Genomic DNA, 22,834 nt, shown 5'->3' with positions numbered 1-22,834 from the left:
TAGGCTGCTCTGTTTCTTTTTTCCAAAGGTGATATATAGAGGTAATTGATCCCTCTCATATAGCAATTAAAATGAAAAGGCAGATTTCCTCAGCTCTTCATCTGCTGTGGCCTATTTAACAAGTAGGAAAAGGACTAGCTCCCGATAATTCACAGAGATCGTTTGTTGGAAGTGACCTCCAGAGGTCCCTTAGCCCAACCTCCCACTTTAAGTGAGATCTCTAAAACCAAAGGAGAAACAACCAGTTCACATCAGCAGGAAATCTGACCCAAAGAGCCCCTTAGAGAAGAAAAAGAAATGAACCATGAATGCAGAGAAAAAGGGGAAGGGAAGGGAAGGAAAGGAAGAAGAGGAGAAGGAAAAACACCAACATTTTTATTTGAGTTGTTAATATTAGAAGCGTAGCACTTTTTGCCAAAAGGTTGGATTTTTCTATGTTCACTAACAGATGTGGTTTTATCTTCTAGGAAAATAATGAACAGGAGGAAACCTGGAAGCTTTTTGCTGCTCTATTGAATATGGGATTATAAAAAAAAAAATTGCACCTGGAGCATCTCTGTCCCTCTTTCAAATGGGTGACTTCTGAACGTGGACCTATTCACTACCTGAAGCAGCAACTTCTTCTTTCACTGTGCATCCTGGAGGGGAAAATGAATTTCACAAATTGCACCACTGAAGCCAACGCGGCTGCGAAGCCAAAAACAGTAACTGAAAAGATGCTCATTACCCTGACCTTGGCCACAATCACCACCTTGACTATGCTGCTGAATTCTGCTGTAATTGCGGCGATCTCCACAACCAAGAAGCTCCACCAGCCGGCAAATTATTTAATATGTTCACTCGCTGTGACAGATCTCCTTGTTGCTGTTCTTGTCATGCCCTTGAGCATCACTTACATAATGATAGGTAAATGGACTTTGGGATACTTCATCTGTGAGATCTGGCTTAGCGTTGACATGACCTGTTGCACGTGTTCAATCCTTCATCTGTGTGTCATTGCTCTGGACAGGTACTGGGCAATCACAGACGCTATTGAATACGCCCGGAAAAGAACGGCTAAAAGGGCTGGGCTGATGATAGTCACCGTGTGGACTATCTCCATTTTCATATCAATGCCCCCTTTGTTTTGGAGAAATCACCACAGTGTCAATATTCCCAGTGAGTGTCGCATTCAGCACGATCATGTCATCTACACTATTTATTCCACATTTGGGGCGTTTTACATCCCCTTGACTTTGATCCTGATCCTGTACTACAGAATTTACCATGCCGCAAAGAGCCTTTACCAAAAGCGGGGTTCGAGCCGCCACCTCAGCAACAGGAGCACCGACAGCCAAAATTCCTTTGCCAGCTGCAAGCTCACACAGACGTTCTGCGTCTCGGACTTCTCCACATCCGACCCAACCACGGAGTTCGATAAAATCAACGTGTCTGTGAGGATCCCTCCTTTCGAGAATGACCTGGACCTGGCTGGTGACCGGCAGCAGATCTCCACGACACGGGAACGAAAGGCTGCTCGCATTCTGGGCCTGATTTTAGGTGCTTTCATTTTGTCCTGGTTGCCCTTTTTCATCAAGGAACTGCTTGTGGGCCTCCATGTTTGCACTGTCTCTCCAGAAGTAGCGGACTTCTTGACCTGGCTGGGATACGTCAACTCCCTTGTCAACCCTTTGCTGTACACTAGTTTTAATGAAGATTTCAAGCTGGCCTTTAGAAAGCTCATCAGGTGTCGAGAACACACTTAAAAGTACTGGGAGATGATGATGATGACGACATGACTTCTGGCCTTAAGAATGAGCGAAATAATTTGACTCTGTCACCGTTTCCCTTGATAAAGGGGATTTTTGTGTTTGCCTATTTGCTTGACTTATCTTTAGCCTGTAATTGGTTCTGACATTTTTTACCTCTGGTGTTATTCATGGTAAAGAGTTTGAAATAAATTTATTCTACAAAGGAACAGATTTTTTAGCAATGAAACAACAACAAAGAAAAGAAACTATTAGATACTCATGTTTAAGACATTTTGTGTAATCAATGATTCAAGAAGCAAACAACGATGCTCACTTTTATACTTTTTTCATTTAAGAATCAAATGTCTAAATTATCATGCACTGTAGTATTATAAAGGCTTATAAACTGAACCCCATAAGTACGTATTCAAAAATTAATAAACACTTCATGGTCATGAAAGCTAAACAGCAAATCTTTACTGTGGCATTCTGAGAAAACGGTAACAGTCATTCAGAAGGAAAACAACCACCATTTCCAGCTTGGGCTAAGGCAGAATAAACCATTCTTCAGGAACAAACTCCCAAAACAGAAAGCCAGGTTCAGTTCATTCCATCGAAAAAAGGATCCTATTTTGCACTCCAAAGTAATGATTTAAGTGGCTTTTTTTTTGTGTAAGATTCCTGATTCAGGTTCTAGGTATAGGATAGACACCTGTGCAGTTTGTTCGGCAACTGAGAGGCCACCGCTAGGAAGTGCCACACTTGTGAGACCAGCTGCACATCTGACTGGTCACGTTTTTAACACCACTAACCATATTTCTTCAGGGCTCAGGCCTTGTGCCTTGGTCGATTCTGGGGTGGCATTATTCATTTTTGCCACACTTCACACGGACCTAACAGTGTGCAACCCCATTGATTGACTGATCTTACTCCGCCGACTTAAACAACTGGATATCTGCTCAGCCGGCCAGAAATATTCAGAAATTCAGAAACGTTGTTTAAAACCAAATTATTTTCTTTTTAAACAGCAGCAAAAAAAAATAAATACGGAAAATATGTTTTTCAAATAGCAGTCTGCACGTCTGCCTTATCGTCATCTTACAATTCACAGTAGCATTCCTATCAGCTCAACCTGTGATCGAGTCTTCTGGCAGGATTTCTTGTTCTGAGAGTCCTTCACAGTGTTACTTCTCTTTCTTGAGAGACAGATAGAGTGTCCTTCGTATCCTGTCTTCTGTGCTTGTGAAAGTTAAAATGTCCTGGTTCAGATATTGTGGAAATCAGGCTGGGAAGGGGCAAAATCAAAGCTGAGAATCTGGTATTGTCCATTAGCAACTCCTAAGCACTGTTTAAATATTGATGACTTACCTTGCACCATCATTTTCTTCCCTGTCCATCTTTCTGGACAAATTCTTTTTGAATTATAACGATATACCATATAGAAAATACCACATACATCAACGTGACATGCAATAACAGTGAACTATAGCATGGCAGCTCCAAATCCATCAAAACAAATATTAGAGGTAGCAAAAGTGTTGCAACAGCACTGGAAGCAATCTCTGAAAAATGTTTTGAAAATTTACAAGACGACAATAATTTTTCTTATCAAGAGTCAAGGAAGTGTAAGTAACATATGAGTAATAAACTCCAGATGGAGCTGAGAAACGACATCCTTATTTCTGAGAGAAAGCGTTCAGGTGGAAATACACAGTGCCACAAGCTGAGTGTAAATCAAGTCTGAAGGTGACAGAAGTGTGACCTTCCGCTTGCCCACATGCAGTGGGATCCTGCTTTAAGGCCTCCCAAGTTTTCCGTGCCTGAGTTTAGGAGGTTTATCTCCAGCTGCCCTTCTGAAGCTATTGTCACAATTGCCTCCTCCAACTGCCTTTGGCCTCCCTGCTAGCTACCACTAATACCTAAAAAGAGGGAAAAAGTAATCTCAGCCACTGAAAATGTCTTCTAGTGAGAAAGCCCAGAGATCCATTATGCTTTTTCCTTTTTGCAGCTTGTTGGAAGCGGAAACTGTTGAATGAAGCTGGAGAAGAGTGGCCTGACCCTGCCTATTTATAAAACTTCCAAAGCAGCTCCCGAGGGTACATACACTATTGGGGGGGGGGGGTGGGGGGAGGTGTGGGGGGGAATAGCCAGGAATTAAAATAAAAAATAGTATTTGTAAGAACTGCAGAATGATTTTATTTTTTCTTTCAGCAAGCTCAATAGAAGCGATTCATAAAGAACAAGGATTGTGCATAATTTCCCCAAACAAGGTGACTACTGCAGGGAAGACAGGACACACAGGCGGTTGTTGCTAGAAGGTGTCCCTTGGGCTATTTTCTGGTTTGCTACAAGGGTGCCCAGCTACAGTAATGATCTGAAAGGGAAAAGTAAATGTGCAAGACTGCTCCAGCAGACAGTTTGAGTCACCCCAAGGCATCCTGGTTCAGGTATTGTGGAAATCAGGCTGGGAAGGGGCAAAATCAAAGCTGAGAATCTGGTATCGTCCATTAGCAACTCCTAAGCACTGTTTAAATATTGATGACTTACCTTGCACCATCATTTTCTTCCCTGGCCATCCCAGTCAAGATGAGGTAGAAGCTGCTCCCCAGCCAGGCAGAGGCTTGGCTTCAGCCGCGGGGTGGGCTGCACGGGGGACCTTGGCTAGGGGAAGGGAAGAGGTGAGAGTGACAATGCTGGTGAAAGGTTTTTCAGAAGGGAAAATCCCCAATATGAGATAGGCTGCTGCCAGCTGTGACTGCTGCTCCTGAGGGCACATCAGCAGACAGAATCATTTAGGTTGGAAGGGATCTCTGGAAGCCAACCAGTCCAACCACCAACAACAACAACCCTCAAAGTGGGGCCAACCTCACTCTGCTGTTGGCACTGGGTGCGCAGTCACGTTTCGCACGTAAGAGTAATGGCTCAGTTTACACTGTTGCCTACGCTGATGCTCATTTAGAACCAGAAATATGGCCGAAGGACCAGAGATGATGAACATGACCCCCACAGCAGCTGCTGTAGGTAGGTAGAAATGTTTCAGAGACAGGTACAAAAGCTGTAAAATACGAGAGCTGCATCATCTTCATTTCTACTAATGTCTGTCTATTAGTATCTGATCTCCACTACTACTACTCAATCTACCAATCAGATTGAAGACTGTATTAAATTTTAATATGTAGAGGTAATTAACAGTAAAAAACAGATGGATGGCCAATTTTCATGCTTCCCTGTTAAAGAAAGACTCACCATTCACTGCCAGCTGACTACTGCTTTTCTAATTATGTCATTAGCTAAACACAGAGCTATGTTTTCCAACAAATGCCACTAGACTGATGAAGATGTCCTGTACGTTTTCCCCATGCTCAGACTCAAAGTCAGAAACAATTTAAAGGATTGTTTACTTAAAATAATTTAACTTGACCAGAAATTACCTGTCATCTCACGGAAATAAAAACTTTTGCTAGTCTGGCACCATTGTTTGGCAACTTCATTTTTTTCCTGTGTTTAGTATTTCCTGATTTTACAAAGGGTTTGGAGACATTTCCTAAACTTTGACTTCTTGGCCGTGGCAACTCCCCATTTATACCTATCCTGGATCATGCCCAGCCACACCGCTCTCTGCAATGCAAGCTCTTCCCAGCAAGCTCTTAATGACCTTAATGACCACCACTTTCAGCCTACATCCATCTTCCTCAGCCTCTCTATAACATTTATCCTACTCAAAGTCTTATTTCCCTAACGTTCCCCTTGCTTAGTTGTCTTCCTACCTTTCTTCCTATGTTTCTCGAAAGGCTTTTCCTCCCCTCTCCTCCCTCTCCACAGCAGGGTTCATACAGACCTGCCTATTCAGCCCCTCTCGTCACTACTACGTATTTTCCCTGAGTGCTGTTTCCTCCTATCTTTACACCCCCAACTCACCATCCTGCCTTTGGGTTTCTGATTCTCTCTAATCCCTAAATCTATCGCAGTCCTATTGGAGCGAGCCCCCACCTCTCTCCCACTGTCTAAGCCCTGGTCTCAGTGCCATTATCAGGATTCCCATGACTGTGGGTGTTCAAGTCTGTCAGGTTCTACTCTGTCTTACGCATGTCCAGGCCATATCCAAAAGCTTTTTGCTCTGCACTCCTCTGTTTTCAACCCCAGTTATCAAAAAGTAAACAGCATTGCAGTGTTGAGGTGAAATACAGGCTTCCAGCACAAGCGTAGAGATTGTCCTCGTGCCTGCGTATTGTTTAACCATTGCAAATATCAATCAGACAAGCTGATTTACATTCGTCTTTTACACACCCCAAATGGTTTGTAAGAAGAATTAGCTTAAATTGCTTTATTGTTTAAGTGGACACAGTAAATATTGTGATATCTTTTATTGGTCTAGCCAATATATTACAAGTCGTATTTCATAAGAGACCCGTACAACACATAGTCCCTTTGTAATTGCTATCTGTTTTTCTCTTAAGGTCAAAAAGAATAAAATTCTTAAAAATTATCTGAGTTTGGATAAATGCCAGGTTCATCAGCTGTAAAATAATTCTTTAACATTCACTATTTTATGCTATGCACATAATAGGGTGTATATTCTCCTGCCCCCCACCACCGACAGGGAATTTTCATGGATCTCATGTAAGTGGTATTCTATGATGAAACTACTCCTTCCCACTTGGTCTAAACTAACCATTTGCTACATTCAAATTAATGTAAACTGGAAATTATATCCTGCCGTGTCTCTAGAGATTAATGTATAAAATTTCTTATGGTTTAATGTGTCCTGACCCAGGTGTGCAATAACTCCACTGCAGATCGCTGCTCGGTAAGCGTGACTAGGGAAAATTCTGCTAATTTCTATAAGCACTGAATCAAGCCTTACAGGTAAACTTTTCCTGTTCCTACTGTAAGTAGAAGGTGTAACCATGAGCGAGCTGTAGGAAAAAACATATATAAAACATATACTAGCAAATGATATGAACCTCTGCTCAAAGACTGAAGGAAGGATGATTTGTTTCAACTTCTTTCCTTCTTAATTGCTTTTCTTTCCTCCTCATCTCCCCATTTCCTGGTCTGTGTCTCCTTTTCAATAATTTTTCCCTTTGTTTCTCATGTCTCTCCCTCCTTTCCTTTGCAGCCTTCCTCTGCACTACAGAGGCATCTAGGAATCTGTAGCAAGAAGCAAGGTTACCTTGTGCTAGGTCAGATGCCACTGAAGCATCACTGCTCTTCATTTCAGGCAATCAGGTTGCAGGCTCAGTTCCATGGCACCGCGCTGCACAGCCTCTGCTACTGTTTTATTGCGGTTTTACTACAAATCAGCTTTCTAACGTCTGTCAAGATTCTTCCAAATGAAAGATGCTGCGTAATACAGCACGATGTCTTCACATGTGTCACGATTTTTTAAGATCTCTGTTTAATAATTCTCTCTCTCCTCGTCTCCCCTGGGGCTTCTATCAGTAGAAACTCAAGCCACAGCCGGTATGGTTCCCAGATGCAAAAAGCAGTGTTGGAAATGCACCCCTGCACCACCCCACTCTCCCCCGCCACCATATTTCACCCTCTTCCAGTTGCTTGCACTGCGCTCTTAAAATACATTAGCATATAGATCAGCTCTCTGAACCTTTCGTGGATTAATTTCCTGCATGACAAATTCTCACCCTCATTTCTGTCTGGTGCAAGATCCCATGTCATTGGGGTACTCAAATCTTCTAAACCCCTCTGTCTCCAGCACTCCTTTCATACGCCACATGCCTACAAATGGACACGTTGCTATGAGGTAAGGCATAAAGCATTGCCTCCTTTCAACTACGCTTTATAAAAGACACACCTCGATTAAGAAACAAAATGTAACTCCTCTGAAGAGGGAGGACAGAATTCCTATTCCTTTGTAAACTGTTGGTTTGCACGTAATTTGAAATGACTCAGCCTCTGGCTATTAATTTTAAAGGAGCGCTAAGAAGCAAAACGCGAAATCGCATGTGCGTGCCTGAGCTACCTGCAACGAGCAGTGACCTTCCAGTGGGTTTTACAATAAAAAATTGTTTCTCCCTAAAGCTTTCTGCAACAACCTTTTCAGGGGAATAGAAAGTTCCACACAAATGACTTCCAGTTCTCTGGTGCCACTAGAAATAATATCTCAGCCCTTTACAGGAGGAACAGCCTGACAAGCTGCTAGAGTGCTGGGATAAGCCTCAACAAGCTTATTTCTCCAATAAATAAAAATTCAGGCTAACACCTTCAGCTTGAGAGGTTTTAATTTGGAGAATTTGACCAATAAAATCAAGCCTAGCAGCTAGAGCTTTATTTTTATTAATGCATATTCCAGTGCAATTCCTCATTCTCGTATTGCTAAATTTGAATATAAGAAATGAAAAGAATCACTTTTTACATTTAGAGTAACAAGAAAATACTCTACCTCTTATTTTTGCAGTTTCAGGAGAACATTTATGTATTATGACTGGCCGGTCGTTCTGAACCAGGCAGAAAGGAAAAAATTAATCCAATTAGGTCACAGAAATTAATCCAGGATTGCAAAATTAAGCAGGGTTGTCTTGGTCCGATGCTTGCACATACACACAAGCCACAGATCATAATCCTTTAATTTTTCACTACAGCAGTTTTGCTCCTTGCTAAAGAGCGGGTTATCTGCGGTTTTAATTAAGACGGGTAGGAGGCTGTGCCCCTTCCTACCATGCACGCAGGGCCCATGGGCAGGAAGGGGCCGAGACCCGGGGCTTTGTGGCTGGCAGAGGCTGCCCCTTGTCTTCCCCTGCGCACTGGGGACATGGTGTCACCGCTATCGCCTGCCTTCCACAGAGCTGCAGTCAAACTGCCCCTTCCACCTTTCCCCAGGGGACTCCGGGCACTAAAATAAAAGTGGGGGGTGTGAAGGACGGGGCCACGCTCCCCTGGGCTGTGCACTAAGCAAGTGGCCGGAGCCGTGTCCCCCAACCCCGTTGCACCAGCGCGTGGGTGACAGAGCAGGACCAGAGTCCAGGCAGGTGACAGACAGCAAACAAGCCGCCTGTCATCAGCATCGTGCCTCGGGCACCTCTCAGCGAGGCACAGCCCCAAGGCAGCCACTGTCCCTGTCTCTGCGGCAAGGCCCTGCACACCAAACATGCTCCACGCCAGGGGCTCCACTCAGACCTGCAGCAGAAACCCCTGGCAGAGCAGATCTGCCTGGACTGAGCACATGCTACTGTATCCCTGCTACTTTAATCCAGCGCGGAGGGCAAATTACAGCGAAGCAGACAACAGCAAGGCTCCTCCCGGGGCTGTACACGTGCGTCAGCCCATGCAAAAGCTCGGGCTGCGGCATCTTGGCCAGCAGTACCACAGTTGATGTAGAAAGGACGCATGAGCTGACGTTACAGGGATGCTTCAGCTTTGCTCAGTTGACCCGCTTTTTTGCCACCAAACTCTTCTTCATCCTGCAGGGAGGCACATACCCAATTGCACTCCCTTCAGAGATTAGCGTTATTTCTACATCCAAGAAACAGCCTGTAGCATATCTTCTAAAGGATAATTGTTTTGAGAAGACAAAGTTTTGAGAAGTTCTGGAGCGTGGTGATCTGCTTGTCATGTTAATTTTTTGTGTATTGCACCCCCATAAAAGTTTGGGAACTGGATCCAGAGTCACACAAGTCAGTAGTAAACTCGGTACTGTCTTCAACTGCCTTTAAATCAGTCTCTTCATGCACAAAATTTGGAGCTACTTTTGAAGGTTGCTTGAAAACTTGAATTATAATCTACCTTTCAGGGTAACAACAACCAACTATGTCCGAATGCGGATTACTTTAGATGAGAGCTCTTGTCTTCAATCCATACCTCTATTTCCTTCTTCTTCCACACATTAGCCTTATCATGTTGGACTAATATTTTACTGTGAACTATTACCTTAGAGTCAGTTGGTCAGTTTGACTTCAGCAGCAGCACGTAGGTTAGCATGTGCATTCCTCAACCAGTTGACTAACAGCAAACATGAGCAGCAGGATGTGAAACACCAGCAGAGTTAGAACGTACCCAGGATGAGGGTTGATTTGCCCTACTGATTGCCTCCCTACGTGTCCTCCCTGTATTTCTCAGCAATTCTGTATCTCTGCAAGAGCACTCTGCACTTTGCGGTACTCCGAGATCAACGCTTCTGTCATTGGAATGACAGCGGAAAAGCTAAGCAGGCTGAAGAAGTGACAGGTGAAATGCATTAGGCTTTTACATGTATATGTGCACCATTAGGGACAGAACTACCATCAGGAGCATGAAAACCACGGGCTGCTGTCATCTGAGCTAAAAGGCATACTTTTCTAATAAGATCTCTTGCTTCCTTGCTAGGCCAGCAGCCAGAGGCAGACGTAATTTCTCACCCCCATGCAGACCCCAAGCGCAGGAGACAGGGGTGGGGTGGGCTGCCCTGCCCCAGCCCCAGCCCCAATATTAAACTGTCACAGACCAGACACTGTCACCCCCGCAGCACTTGTCAGGGACGCTCCGCTCACCCTGAACACTCACACGGCTCGAGTCTGGGTTTAATTCACAGTTGTCAAGTATCGGCTTCCTCTGCGTAGGAGTGTGATTGCAGAGCGGAGATGACAGGTTGCAGGGAAAACAGAGGTATGGAAGTGAACCTCCTACCAAAGCCTGTTCCTCATTCCTCCAGCTGCAACGGAATTTGCCATGGGGCTGGGGACCCCGAGGAAGCTGGATGCAGGGCTAAGTGTGTTGCTCTCAGGTGCTATAAGCTACAGCACTTTTACCAATACTGAGTTTGACTTTGTTTTCTCCCTTGCAACTGCCATCATGTGTTTTGTGTATCATCGTTGAAGAGTTTGATTGGAAGGGGCAGCCAGCGACCGACCCAACCAGGCACACCTCGCTGGGTTCAAAAGCACAGCTGCCAGCCCCGGGAGCACGTCGGTGTCATGGATGTCACTGCCCTGCGCCTGGGCAGGCAGCGAGCAGGCAGCGCAGGCAGCCAGAAGGCAGCGGCTGCTCCCTGCCTACGCATGGTCATGCAGCAACCCACTGCTGACAACTTCCATTTCTCAGGATGGCCAGGAGATGGTCACATTGGGAAACACTCCTAAACACCCAGCTTCCTTTGTAGTGTGAACAAAAGTGCCCATGTCAGAGCTACGGTATAGAATCATAGAATGATCTAGGTTGGAAGGGATCTTAAAGATCATCTAGTTCCAGCCCCCCTGCCATGGGCCGGGACACCTCCCACTAGACCAGGCTGCTCAAAGCCCCATCCCTGACGGGAGTTTGGGTTGAAAAAGGAAAGCTACTGTTTATTAAGTTAACTATTAGGTTCTGTTTAATAGGAGGGTTTACTTCACAAACAGGCTTTGAACGTCATTTATTACACATATAACTTGCCAGAACATGATCAAAAATTAACAAGCACAAGCCTAAAAGTCAAGCAAATCCTATTTAAAATTCACTGAAAGCAGCAGAAAAACATTTTCAAGGGCATTTTGAGCTAAGTAGGAGGAAACAGCCAGGTATGCTGTGGAGATGAACCTGTTCCTGTAAGCCTTCCTTTATGTTGATGAACTGCCTCTGTGCCCTAACCTTCCCAGTTACTTTACACTGAATATTTTCCAATGGTAGTTTTCTAGCTTTTTACCATCTTAGTACACGTGTTGTTTTCGCTGCTAATCAGGTGTTCTAGGCACGCAGTTCTTCAAGTCAGTCTTCCTTTTTCCTGGTAAACCACAATTTCACGATCCTTTTAACCTATCTACCATTTTATGTAAGGTAATTTACAAGTGAGCATCTTGAGAAGCCACATTATTAAAGAGCAAAATTCAAAAGTTTCCATAGCTACAAGATCTCTCATTGGCTCTAAAGCAGCTTTGTCACTTATTTTTCTAATAAATTCTGCCAATGTAATTGCTACATTATGCCTTACATGAAGCTCCTTCTCCTGCTAGAACAGGAAATGTAGTACTTGGCTTTGTGGGGTATAGAAATCTCAGTGATCCAAAACTTTCCAGTGCCCAATGCATAAACCCTTTGTTTTCTAAAGACAAAAACGAGTTTTGATTATTTCATGTAATGTTCTGCTTAAAAAAGAGAGAGTGTAGAGCCAAGATGTTCTTTGCCAGCATATGAAAAACAAATTGAAATCCCAAATGGTTAAGGCTTCATCATATCCCCAGCTTGATGAGGCTCAGACTGGGAGCAGAAGAAGGATATCAAGATGTGTCTGGAATGGAGACAGATAGAATGGGATCTGGCTGCAGATGAAGACACCAAAATTTAGGTGTATACTGAGAAGTTCCTACATGTGTGCTGGGTCTGCCTGCTCCCATTACAGCCAAGAGAAATCTGTCCAGTGCAGTCTTTGGAGTCAGGGGTTGTGATTCGTTTCATAGAATCACAGAATGGGTTGGGTTGGAAGGGACCTTAAAGATCATCTAGTTCCAAGCCCCCTGCCATGGGCAGGGACACCTCACACTAGACCAGGTTGCTCAAAGCCCCATCCAGCCTGGCCTTGAACACTACCAGGGACGGGGCATCCACAACTTCCCTGGGCAACCTGTTCCAGAGCCTCACCACCCTCACAGTAAAGAATTTCTTCCTGATATCCAATCTGAATCTACCCTCTTTCAGTTTAAAACCGTTACCCCCTGTCCTATCATTACACTCCCTGATAACGAGTCCCTCCCCATCCTTCCTGTAGGCCCCCTTTAGATACTGGAAGGCTGCTATAAGGTCTCCTCGGACCCTTCTCTTCTCCAGGCTGAACAACCCCAACTCTCTCAGCCTGGCCCCATAGCAGAGGTGCTCCAGACCTCTGGTCATCTTTGTGGCCCTCCGCTCCAACAGGTCCATGTCCTTCTTGTGTTGAGGACTCCAGAGCTGAACGCAGTACTCCAGGTGGGGTCTCACCAGAGCAGAGTAGAGGGGCAGAATCACCTCCCTCAACCTGCTGGCCACAGCTTCTTTTGATGCAGCCCAGGATGCAGTTGGTTTTCTGGGCTGAGAGTGCGCATTGTCTGCTCATGTTGTGCTTCTCATCTTGGAAGAGATACCTGCACCCAGGCACAACACCGGCCTCACAGATCTGTACCTTTGCAAAGCAACAGCAGGCCACTGCAGGGCATCTCAGGTGTCACTAGATGCCTACCTGTAGGCAACTGAATTAAACCCTAGATTCTCACTGGTTGCAATGGGAGCTTGGACTCCTGCCTTGTCTGTAGGCAACTGCACGTACACACTTGAACTCTGGAACACAGTCATCCAAGAATGAGTTTTCTAGTTTGACCTTTTTAAAATAAAGTCTTTAAGAAATACGCTCTGTGTGAACAGCCTGTCCTCTAGGGAGAGATAGTTTTCCTCTTTTTCCCACTAAGCACTTGCTTTGGTCTTTCTTTGAATCACATAAAAGTATTTTCTACTTCACTTCAAAATAGTCATGTGTAGATCAACAGGGTGCTGGACACAGCAAGGCTACCCAAGGAAATAATATAATATAATATGAAAGAATATATGTTCAGATGAAGGAACTAGCCACCTTTCTGCAGTGAATACATGAGCACGCACGAAAAAAGGGGTGCAAACAAAGCCAGTCTTATGAGTCACCTAATTCCAAGCAAAAGACATAAAAACTAGGAGATAAGAATAAGTTTCTGCACACACAAAAAAAAAAAAAAAAGTCTCTATCGTTGCAGCCAGGGCAGTACAGCTTCTCTGCTCACAAGCTTGTGTGCTACACATGGCTGTGTTAACACCATTTTCCTTGAGGTTTTGGGTTTGTTTTTTTTGACCGATGGTGTAGCTGTGTTGTTGAAATAGTTGCTAACGTACTGTATAAGAACATCCTTGGTCTATAGGCAGAGAAAGGAAATGGAAAATGGTGGAAATTCCTTGCCTTGGCATTTGCCATGAATCCATGTGTGACCTGCACCCTCACACAGCTGCTCTCCAGGACAGCCTGGTTTGCACAGCTATGCAAGAGAGAGGCACAAGCACTTTGAGGAGCAGCATGGTGAGGGGATCAGTCTCCTGGACTATGGCTTCACTGCTCTCTCAGGTTGTCATGACCCCATGGATACCACTGATCAGTCACAGCAGCTACCCCACAGGCATTTTTAACACTCCAGCTAGGTTCCCAACCTCAGGTCGTCTCCGGTCAGAGGCTCCTGCTGACCCACAGGCTCCTGATCTTGCTCTGTCGGCCTCCCCCACCCACCCAAGAAGGGAGAGAAAAGCAGCAGGAGGTCCCTGCACACTCCAGGCACATGAGGCCATGCCACAATGCTGTCTGCCATCTCTATTGCAGATATCCCAGGGATATCTTGGGAGCTGGAGTCCCAGCACCTATACCAGCAACAGCCAGTCTTTCACACAGCAAATGAGCCAAGAGCTGCTGCCATGAGTTGTAGACCCACTATGTGTTGACCAGTATGGATGAGTCACAAGCACCCTGTTGGGACTGCCCTATACTCCTGATCTGTGAGAGCGCTATGCCACTAATTTGAGGATATGGATCTTCATGGTCCTGGACCCAGAGCAGCCAGCAGCTTTGTAGTGGCAGGTCATGAATGTCTAGCCCTCAATCCTCATACAGATAAAGGTAATTGCTCTCTTTCCTGTCCTCCCTCCCCCAGGTTAAGAGCTCACCATCAGCAAGTTCATGGTGGTCATTCTTATGGAAGCCTACAAGATGTACTGTCATCTGCTGCCTCTCCAGCTTGTTTCCCTGTGTCCCAGTCCAGGCCTCGCCATCCCCTCCTATGTGAGCAGTATGCCCAACTATTTTGGAGCCATTGACTGGACACCTATATCCCAGCCAGTATCCCTCAAGGCAAAGTAGTGGCTATTGCAATCATGGGAGGAGCAATTTCTTCGTACATGGAGGCCTCACCAGTCACTGCCACAATTCACACACATCAACATCATTTCAATGCTGATAGACTCTGGAGCTCTGATTTTTCTCTAAGACACGTACCTATACTGACACCTAGGGTGTAATGATGATGACACCTGATGATTTTACCACCATTTCTACCACCATTCTGCTGTCCCAGCAATCATGGTGGTCACTGGGAGACTGACTGTGTTGTCATTTCCCACCTGACACTGTCAAGCACAGATTTTGGTGGCCAAAGGCCAGCTGGTACTAGCTACAAAACCAACCAAAGCCAAGGAGGCTGTCTAGATCAATGTGACCAAACCATGTATTTCATACACCCTGGGAAGCAGATCCTGAGCTGGTGAAAGCAGACTGGACACTGTGAAGGACCCTTGCCCAGCCAGCTGACGACCTTGAATGCAGCTTTGGCCCACGTGCCTCCTATAGGGGACATATATCATGTCACCTGAGGCTCTTTTCAAAAGCCCAGTGAGAGAGGGAGAGCCAGAGAGCAGAGGGAGCGGGCAGGGAAGGGGCACTGTGCACAGGGCAGTGTCAGGGTGATGCTGTAATTCACACACGTCTGTCTAACACCACTCAGGTCTTTCCAGAATCAAGAATAACTCACAATTCAAAAGAAAAGCAACAAAAAAAACCCAAAACAAAAAACCCCACCATAGTTCTTCAGAAAATGCAGTGCTGTATGTCCGAATTTGCAATATTAGAAGCAGCAAGCGTTACACTCAGACCTTTGAAAACAGGCTGCCTAAACAGATTCCCCAATCCCTGACTTCATTTTAGGAAATCTACTCCAATTAAAAATGAAGCGTTAAACTCGCGGCTGTTAGGCTTAGTGTGGGTACTTGCAGGGGTCTAACAGTCCGACAAACACATTCCTGTGGTGTTGATGCCAACAGACTTGTCCATAGTAGATAATCCATCTCAGACAGCCAGCAGATCATAAGGCTGGAAGGGCCTCATCCATTCCCCAGCCTCAAGGCAGGGTCACCTACAGCCATGTCACTTCTGACAAATGTCGGTTCAATCTGTTCTTAAAGTCCTCCAGTGATGGAGATGCCTCATCTTCCTCAGACAGCCTATTTCCCCGCTTCATTTCTTTCAGCAACAGAAAGCTTTATTCACTATCTAACCTGAATCTCCCCTGCTGCAATTGGAGCATGTTGCTTTTCATCCTGTCTACAAGAGACAAAGAGGAAAAAAAAATGCACTATTCTTTTCAGCAGCCTCTGAACGCTTATCACCTGACAGATCTTCCTTCCTATTCTGCTTATGTCTTGCCCATAAACACATTGAAGCTATTCAGACATTAGGGTTGGAAAAGTTTCCCTCAGATTGTTCACGTATTTTTAAGGCTTCCAATCTGAAAACTGCTGCTTTGCTGCAATTTCTCATAGACCCCCTGACATCTCTTCTGCTCAGTTCAGTTGCGGAAAAAGACACTGATATTTACACCCCATCTTCTGATGATGATGTTTGCTGATAGCAAATTTCAAATTTGCTCTAATATTAATATTTGCTGAGTAAACTTTGGCTGCACAAAAACACATGGGAGGCAAGCCAAAAAGTTTCTTCAAAAACAGGTATTTGACGTTCAGTGCAAGAAACCATACAATGCAAAAGAAGGTATTTAACACCAGTTTCTGCCATCACTTCTTACCTGCACCCTCACCCGGGGCCTGCCTCCTGGGCTCCCCAGTGCTCTGCTTCTCCCGACCCATTAGTCTCCTCCTTAAGACACCACCAACCACCTCTTCTTCCTTGGTGTCCTCTCTGTCTCAGGCCCCAGCAGTGTCACTGCAGAGCCCAAACTAGCAAGCTGAGCATGGCTCAATAGGGTGGATGCTGCTCTACGGTCATGATGTATAATGAAGGCAGAACTTTGAGGTTCACCTCACCGGTTAGTGACTGGTGCCGTAGGAAACACTCAGGTAGGATTCATTTCACTGACTTTTGGCCATCCACAAATGTGGCACCTGAACTATTCATGTAGACTTCTTCACTATGCAACAAGGACACAAATGAACCCTGTACAGGGATGTGTCTCTCTCTACTGGTTATAGAGGAAGAGAAATAGTTTCCATCATCAATGCCAAAGCCATTGGATTTCATATGGTTTCCAAGAAAACTCAAAAAAGGAGCAGAATTTGAACAAAATATGACTATCTCACACCTAATAATGAAGAGTTCAGGGTCAATATCAAAGCCTGACTGCACAGACAATTACCATTTCTTAAGATGCTTTGTTTTTCCACAGATCTCGGTGCATAAGGAGCCTGAGACCCACGAATTTTAAGTGAAAAAGACAACAGTCAACTTCTCCTCAAGTCAACAGGAGTAGAAGACAAGAAACCAGCCTACATTCAATAAGCGGTTCAGAATGACACGTTTTCTTTTTACTCCTCTCTAGTTGAGTGCCTATTGCAAGAAGTACTTACAAGTATGAAATGCCCCATAGAGAGGACATTTAAGTATCAGAATACTCTTCAGCAGCTCTTATCTCAGGAGAGAAGTATTCCAGGAAGCACACCACTTAGACAAGCATGTGTTTACCAGAAAAAGAAATGACCTTTAGCAGCAAGAGAAATCTCTTATGCGTCTCTCTGAGCTCCAGGCTTCACAGCCAATTGCGTTTCATATGCCTCACATATGCATGAAAAAGTTGCTTTTCAGTGAAGTACATAAGCCCTTTATATAAAATAACCATTTATCCGCAGGTGGAATTCCCAAATATCCCTGGCAGGCACTGACTAGGGAAGGATAGCAAAAGTGATTCCCTGCTCAACTAGCAGATGGGATGGTAATCCAGGCATCTGGCAGGTCTAGGACCAACTTGTAGAATAGTGCCAGCACTTCTCACTTGAGTCCATCTCCCTCCTCGCTCCACACACGCCGAGTAGCAGAGCCAGTCTGAGGTAAGAGAGAGCATATCCACACACCTAGGGCTGGATGGGATGCCTGTGTCTCTGCCCTGCCGTTGTCCCCGAAATGCAGCGTCGTACCATTTCTTTTATGAACAGACCACAGGCCACCTTAGTCTAGTTTCCCTATTTCTTTGCCCACCTCAAAACCGGAGTTTCTTCCAAAATGCCCTGATTTGACAGTGTGAGACAGTGGGAGCTTGATGCTCAGTGCTCTCCAAACCATGCACTGGGGCTGCTGCTCAGCAGCCATCTGGTGGTATTATGGGTCTAGGCTTACTTTGCATTATGAATTTCTGATAAAAATGTTGCTGAATGGACAAACATTACCGTTTACTATTCAATTTCTGGTTCTTCCGGGGGCTCCGAGTACAGCAGTGCTTGCTTAAACACAGCCTGGGCTACCACAGCTGCAGAGGGCATATGTCTACATAATGCCACTGGGAAAGCTGGGGGACTGAGCTGTCTGCGACACATCCTTCTTCTTCCAATAAATTTGGGACAGTTCCCCCAAATCAGCTCCCAGAAGCTGGTAGTCAAGCACATGAAGACACCCGTTCTCCAAAGCATCGTACCCTTACCGTTACACTGAGCAGTCACTTCTTCCTTCCAGCCCAGGTACAAACTAAGGCAACTGCAAGGACTGCAGCACGATGCCAGCGTACCATGACTTCCATTGGGTTGTGTTGATATACCCCAAGGACCTCTCTCCTACCTCTGTCTCAAGAGACAGTAAGATTTTGTCATGTATATACGTGACAGTGGAAAAGGCCTGGGTTTGTCTCTCCCCATCTCTGAGCCACAGAACTGACACAGGGAGAAAACTCAGGTCCATTTACTAGCAATCCAGAGGGAAATTCCAGTTTTGTCACTTTTCTGAGCTTTTCTGCAAAGGTATAAATGAAATCACAGCACGCAAGGCAGAAAACAGTCACAACCTTCAGGTTCCCTGTCTTCACAGAAGAGCAAGAATTCATCCCCACACATGCCTGACATAAGCTTTGTGTTGTAGTGATTGAGACATAAATTAGTACAGGCTTCAAAATATTCTGAGTCTACCCTCACTGACTCTGATTTCCGTATATTTCTGTATGTAACATAAATAGTAATGGGCCACTTCTCCTTGCTTCTGCACCCACCCCACCCCACCTCCCACTTCAGATACCAGCAGTAAATCCACTGTCAGTCCCCAGTGGATTGAGCTTTCTGGATGCAGACATTGACCACGTTCAGGGCCTCAGACCATTCTGAAAAAGTAATTATTTTTTTCTTCTGCCTAAGAATCACATGAAGAGAAAATCTCTAGTTTCCCTTCCAGATTGCGAGGCAGGGAACGCCTTTTATTGTTCTTCAGTACAGCATTCACCGCATTTGGTTGTTACTGGCAGCATATTTGACCATAACAGCTAGCAATGGCACAGAATTAGTATGGCATGCTAAGATTTTACGAGTTGTCCTAAACATGCTGTTTGACATCCTGTGCGTACCTCAGTGTGTATTTTAGCTGAATTCTGTGGTAACTGCAGTATTTCAGTTGAAATACAGAAATATGGGCCTGCCCATCCTTCTCACTTGAACTTAGAATTTGGACATATAATTTGTACTTTTCTCCATCTATTAATTCTGTTATAAGATATCAGTGGGATAATCAAAATCCCAGCCTGGAGAAACCAGCCCCCTCATCTTCTAAACTGCTTACCAGAGTTTACTGACTGATTTTGGGTGTTGAGTTCAGCTGGCACAGCTGTAGCTCCTACATATATTCCCCACCTCTCTTTCACAGGTTACCATTCCTGAGGCAGGGATGACTTAAGAAGACAAATATCTCCTCTTGAGCAGTTTACAGTTCAGTGATTTAATAATGTATGTAACATAGCATTAATGAAACTACATCCATTCTCCTCTTCCTCCTACACGGCTGCACACTGCAGTGGCAGCTGCAACCAGTGGGAATTGAAAAGGATATCAAAGACGGACTAGAACAACCACATTTCTAAAGTCCATTTTCAAATATTTAATTCCTCCCTTGGAGAAAAATTAGACAAAGGAATCTATTTCAGGATATTTTCAATACAAACCAGTGGTACGGCCCTCATCCACTCATGCTTTGGGCATCTTGAAACAGCAGTCTTCCCAATTAACCTCAGTGTTAAGTCACTAATGTTTATTTGTCAGATCTTGTTCCTTGGAAAGAGTTTCCATGAAACAAGTGGTAGAAACACTGTGAAAACGTGTTTCCAAAAACAGCAGAGTCCCCAGAAAATCAAAGTCCGGGCTTCATTTGTGGCTGTAGAAGCAACAGGAAAGCAAATGACTTCATGAAGTGTCACCTGAAGTTTGGGCTCATTTGCATTGCAGAAGAGCATTGACAGATGGCTTTTGCTGGAGAAGCTGCGCAGGTGATTTCTACACAAGAGTATTGATGCGTTTTCCAGCAAGGCAGCAGGAAAAGTTTCAGAGTTCAAAATTTAACAGGCTGCCACCAAACAGTAACTTCTCATGCAAGTTCTCCCATCCATCCTTGATGGATTGAACTCTGCCAAACTTACCTTCTACAGGGAAGAGGTTTCAGCCCTGGATTTCTCTTGACAAAGAAACTAAGTGAAAAATGGTGTGGTCATCCTCTACAAGGGGAAAGAGCCTTCCAGAGTGCAATCTGATTCAGCTCATTGTCCTGTGGGGCTGTGTAGGTTTGGATACCTCCAGTCCTCAGGGTCTGCGATGCTGATCAGGGGAAGCACCTCAGCAGACAAACCCACATTAGTCACTAGGACACCAACGGTGCCAACACGGTGAGTGGGAACAGTCAGACTGCAAGCCGGTGGTGCCGCAGCGAGGAGTGCCACACCAGTGTCCTGCATCTCAGGCTGCTGCAGGACAGGGCAAAGGAGCAATTGTCTAGAGTCATGCCCCTTCCCTGGATGCTGTGCAGAGACAAAGCCTTGAAAGATACTCCTTGCAAAACCGATTCACAGGCAGAAACCGCTTTCATAGTTTATACCCCTCAGCTGGCAGGAAGAAAAGAAGAGCTGCTTTTTAGGCAGTAGCTCACACTTGAGAGCAGTCATCCAGGACCTGAAAGATTTGGGACTAGACTCTCTTTAGCCTACAAAGATTAAAAGTTCCTGTTTCCCAAGAGCATTCCCAACCCACCAGGGTAAAGCCTCAGCTCTACACTGACTGGGATCAGACTTCTCTCTCCTGCTGCATTACTTTGCATTCCCAGTTTTTTATCCACTATCCGTCCACCCTAGCCATGTACTCAATTCACCACAAGAAGTCTTCAGGAGAACAGCTGAGTTGCATTGTCATAATGACAGAAAACCCCAGATCAGTCCACCGAAGAGCAACAAAACCTCTTCTGCTGAGTTCAGATTGTGCAGGTTAGGGTCACATGTATGGGACATAAATAAAACTCAAGTGCAACGGAAGGAAACTCAATGAATTCAGTAATCAATTCTGGGAACACGGGACAGGGCTGTGCAACTCCAAGGCCAGAGAGGATCTCCTCTACCCCCGCGCTGCCGCTGCCCCAAGCACCCCTCAGCTGCTGGCAGGGGGATGCTCAGCCCCTTCCCCTCAGTGATGACCAAAGCATCTCCCTGATTTTTTGACCTAAATCTTCCTGGTTGTACATTCAGATGATTATTTTTTTTCTTGTCCCATCCCACCACTCTTTCTATTGACGTCTATATACGAATTTTCTGTCTGCTAGAAGACAATAGTTCCCTCCAGTCCTCTCTTTCCTGGGCTAAACAAACCCACACCCTCCAGCTTTCCTTCACAGCTCATGTGTCCTGCAGCCCTGATGAGACACAGGCTGCCCACAAACGCCTTCTCCCCCAGAGCCGAGCAGAGCCAACTAAATACCTTTCTCTCTTACAGACTCCTGTCCAGCTAATTCAGTATAAGGTGTCATTTGCCTTTATTTTTTTTTTTTTTGAGTTAGCAATGCCAGTTTTACTTCATGCACCTTGGGACAACAGGCTTCTATTTTGTTGCTGCAATGCTTTTATATAGATAATTATTTTTAAATATGTGCTTTGCATTAGACTTCCTATGTGTTGCACTTTCACTTGCCTTTTTTTTTATGTCGTTTCCTTGATTTTGGAACATTTGTCCAATTTATTAAAATTAGCGTGAATCCTTCTCCTCCAAGGTACATAAAACCACTGACCACCTAATGTCATCCACAAACTTTGCAAGTATCCCATCTAGTTTATCATCCAAGTCATTAATAAAAAAAATGATTAGAGCTGCCCTCAGGTCTTGTCCCACAAGACTGCACTTGCAAAGTCCTCCTTATTTGACAGTGAATCCTTGAAAATTATTTATGAGCACAGTTTTTCTGCTAGCTGTGCACTCATCTAGGAATGAAAATTTTCTCTAGACCCAGACATGATTTGAAAATAAAATATCCAATAGCTGTACCAGAAGTTTGACTTAAATGCAAGGTAAATTACATTTCTCACTTCCCCTCATAGAGTAGGCCATTATCCTGTCAAAGAATGAAAATAGTTTTCTTTGACACAATTTATTTTCAACAAATCTACGCTGACTATTTTTTTTTACTTGAGGAGGTGTACACAGATTGATTGCTTAAAAATGTGTCCTACGTCTTCTCAGGTGTCAGAGTTAGTCTGGTTGGGCCTGTAGAAGGTTTTTCTTTTTTAGGAATATTATTCAAGCCCTATTTGCACTTTTCTAAATGCAGGCACATTAAGCCTCCCCACACTCCTTTAATTCCCTGTGTTAGTTGTTAATTACCCAGAGGTCGCTTTGGCTAGTTCTTTCCATACCTGTTTAATCCCATGTGGTCAGCCTGAAGACATCAAACTTACATGTTCTTTAACCTCTTCTTTGAATTATTTTTAGTTATTCTTTAATCACTCCTTCCTCTTTCTGGCCTTGTTGTGGAGAGCAGAGGAGAAAGCGGAAAAGAAGCGGGGCTGTCCTCCCCTCCTGAACCTGTAGCTTCTCGCTTTTGATTACTTTTGATGGCATCTGCTGGCAGACACGGGATATGCCGCTGTGAGGTAGAGAGCAGCCAGAGGACAGGCACCAACTGTCAACAGGAATATTCGCACCCCCAGTGACAGCAAACAAAGTGAGAAAGGACTGTAAGAATAGGTCCTGGCGAAAACGGGGATGTTCTGTGAGGAAATTATCTCCACCCAGTGTCCAAGCTTGTTCCTGTGCTGCTGGAAATGAGAGTTTAACTACACGATGTGTAAATAGAGAGGAACACATCAAACAGCACAATGCTACCCAGACTTATAAATACCAGGAGATGCTCCAGGCAGAAGCTCTGCTGCAAA

At 44.8% G+C, this 22,834-nt stretch overlaps 1 protein-coding gene and 1 long non-coding RNA gene across 2 annotated transcripts in view; one reads left to right on the top strand and one right to left on the bottom strand.

The window, feature by feature from the left end:
• HTR1E (5-hydroxytryptamine receptor 1E) overlaps window positions 1-2,762 on the top strand; it is a 40,600-nt gene extending 37,838 nt beyond the window's left edge. The window contains exon 2 of the mRNA XM_074581212.1: window positions 468-2,762. Coding sequence (XP_074437313.1) covers window positions 651-1,745 — 1,095 coding nt within the window. The 5' untranslated portion in view covers window positions 468-650 and the 3' untranslated portion in view covers window positions 1,746-2,762. The remainder of the gene's footprint in view (window positions 1-467) is intronic.
• On the bottom strand, window positions 1,995-22,506 carry LOC141741180 (uncharacterized). The gene is made up of 3 exons (XR_012586309.1): window positions 22,316-22,506; window positions 4,278-4,391; window positions 1,995-3,015 (listed from the first exon to the last, which is right to left on the bottom strand). It is a non-coding gene; the product is annotated as an uncharacterized LOC141741180 (long non-coding RNA).
• Window positions 22,507-22,834: the final 328 nt, after the last annotated feature.

Source organism: Larus michahellis, chromosome 3, assembly GCF_964199755.1.
Source record: "Larus michahellis chromosome 3, bLarMic1.1, whole genome shotgun sequence".
Lineage (NCBI taxonomy): Eukaryota > Metazoa > Chordata > Aves > Charadriiformes > Laridae > Larus > Larus michahellis.
The sequence above is the reverse complement of the archived record's forward strand: the minus strand, read 5'-3'. Positions and strand labels throughout refer to the sequence as shown.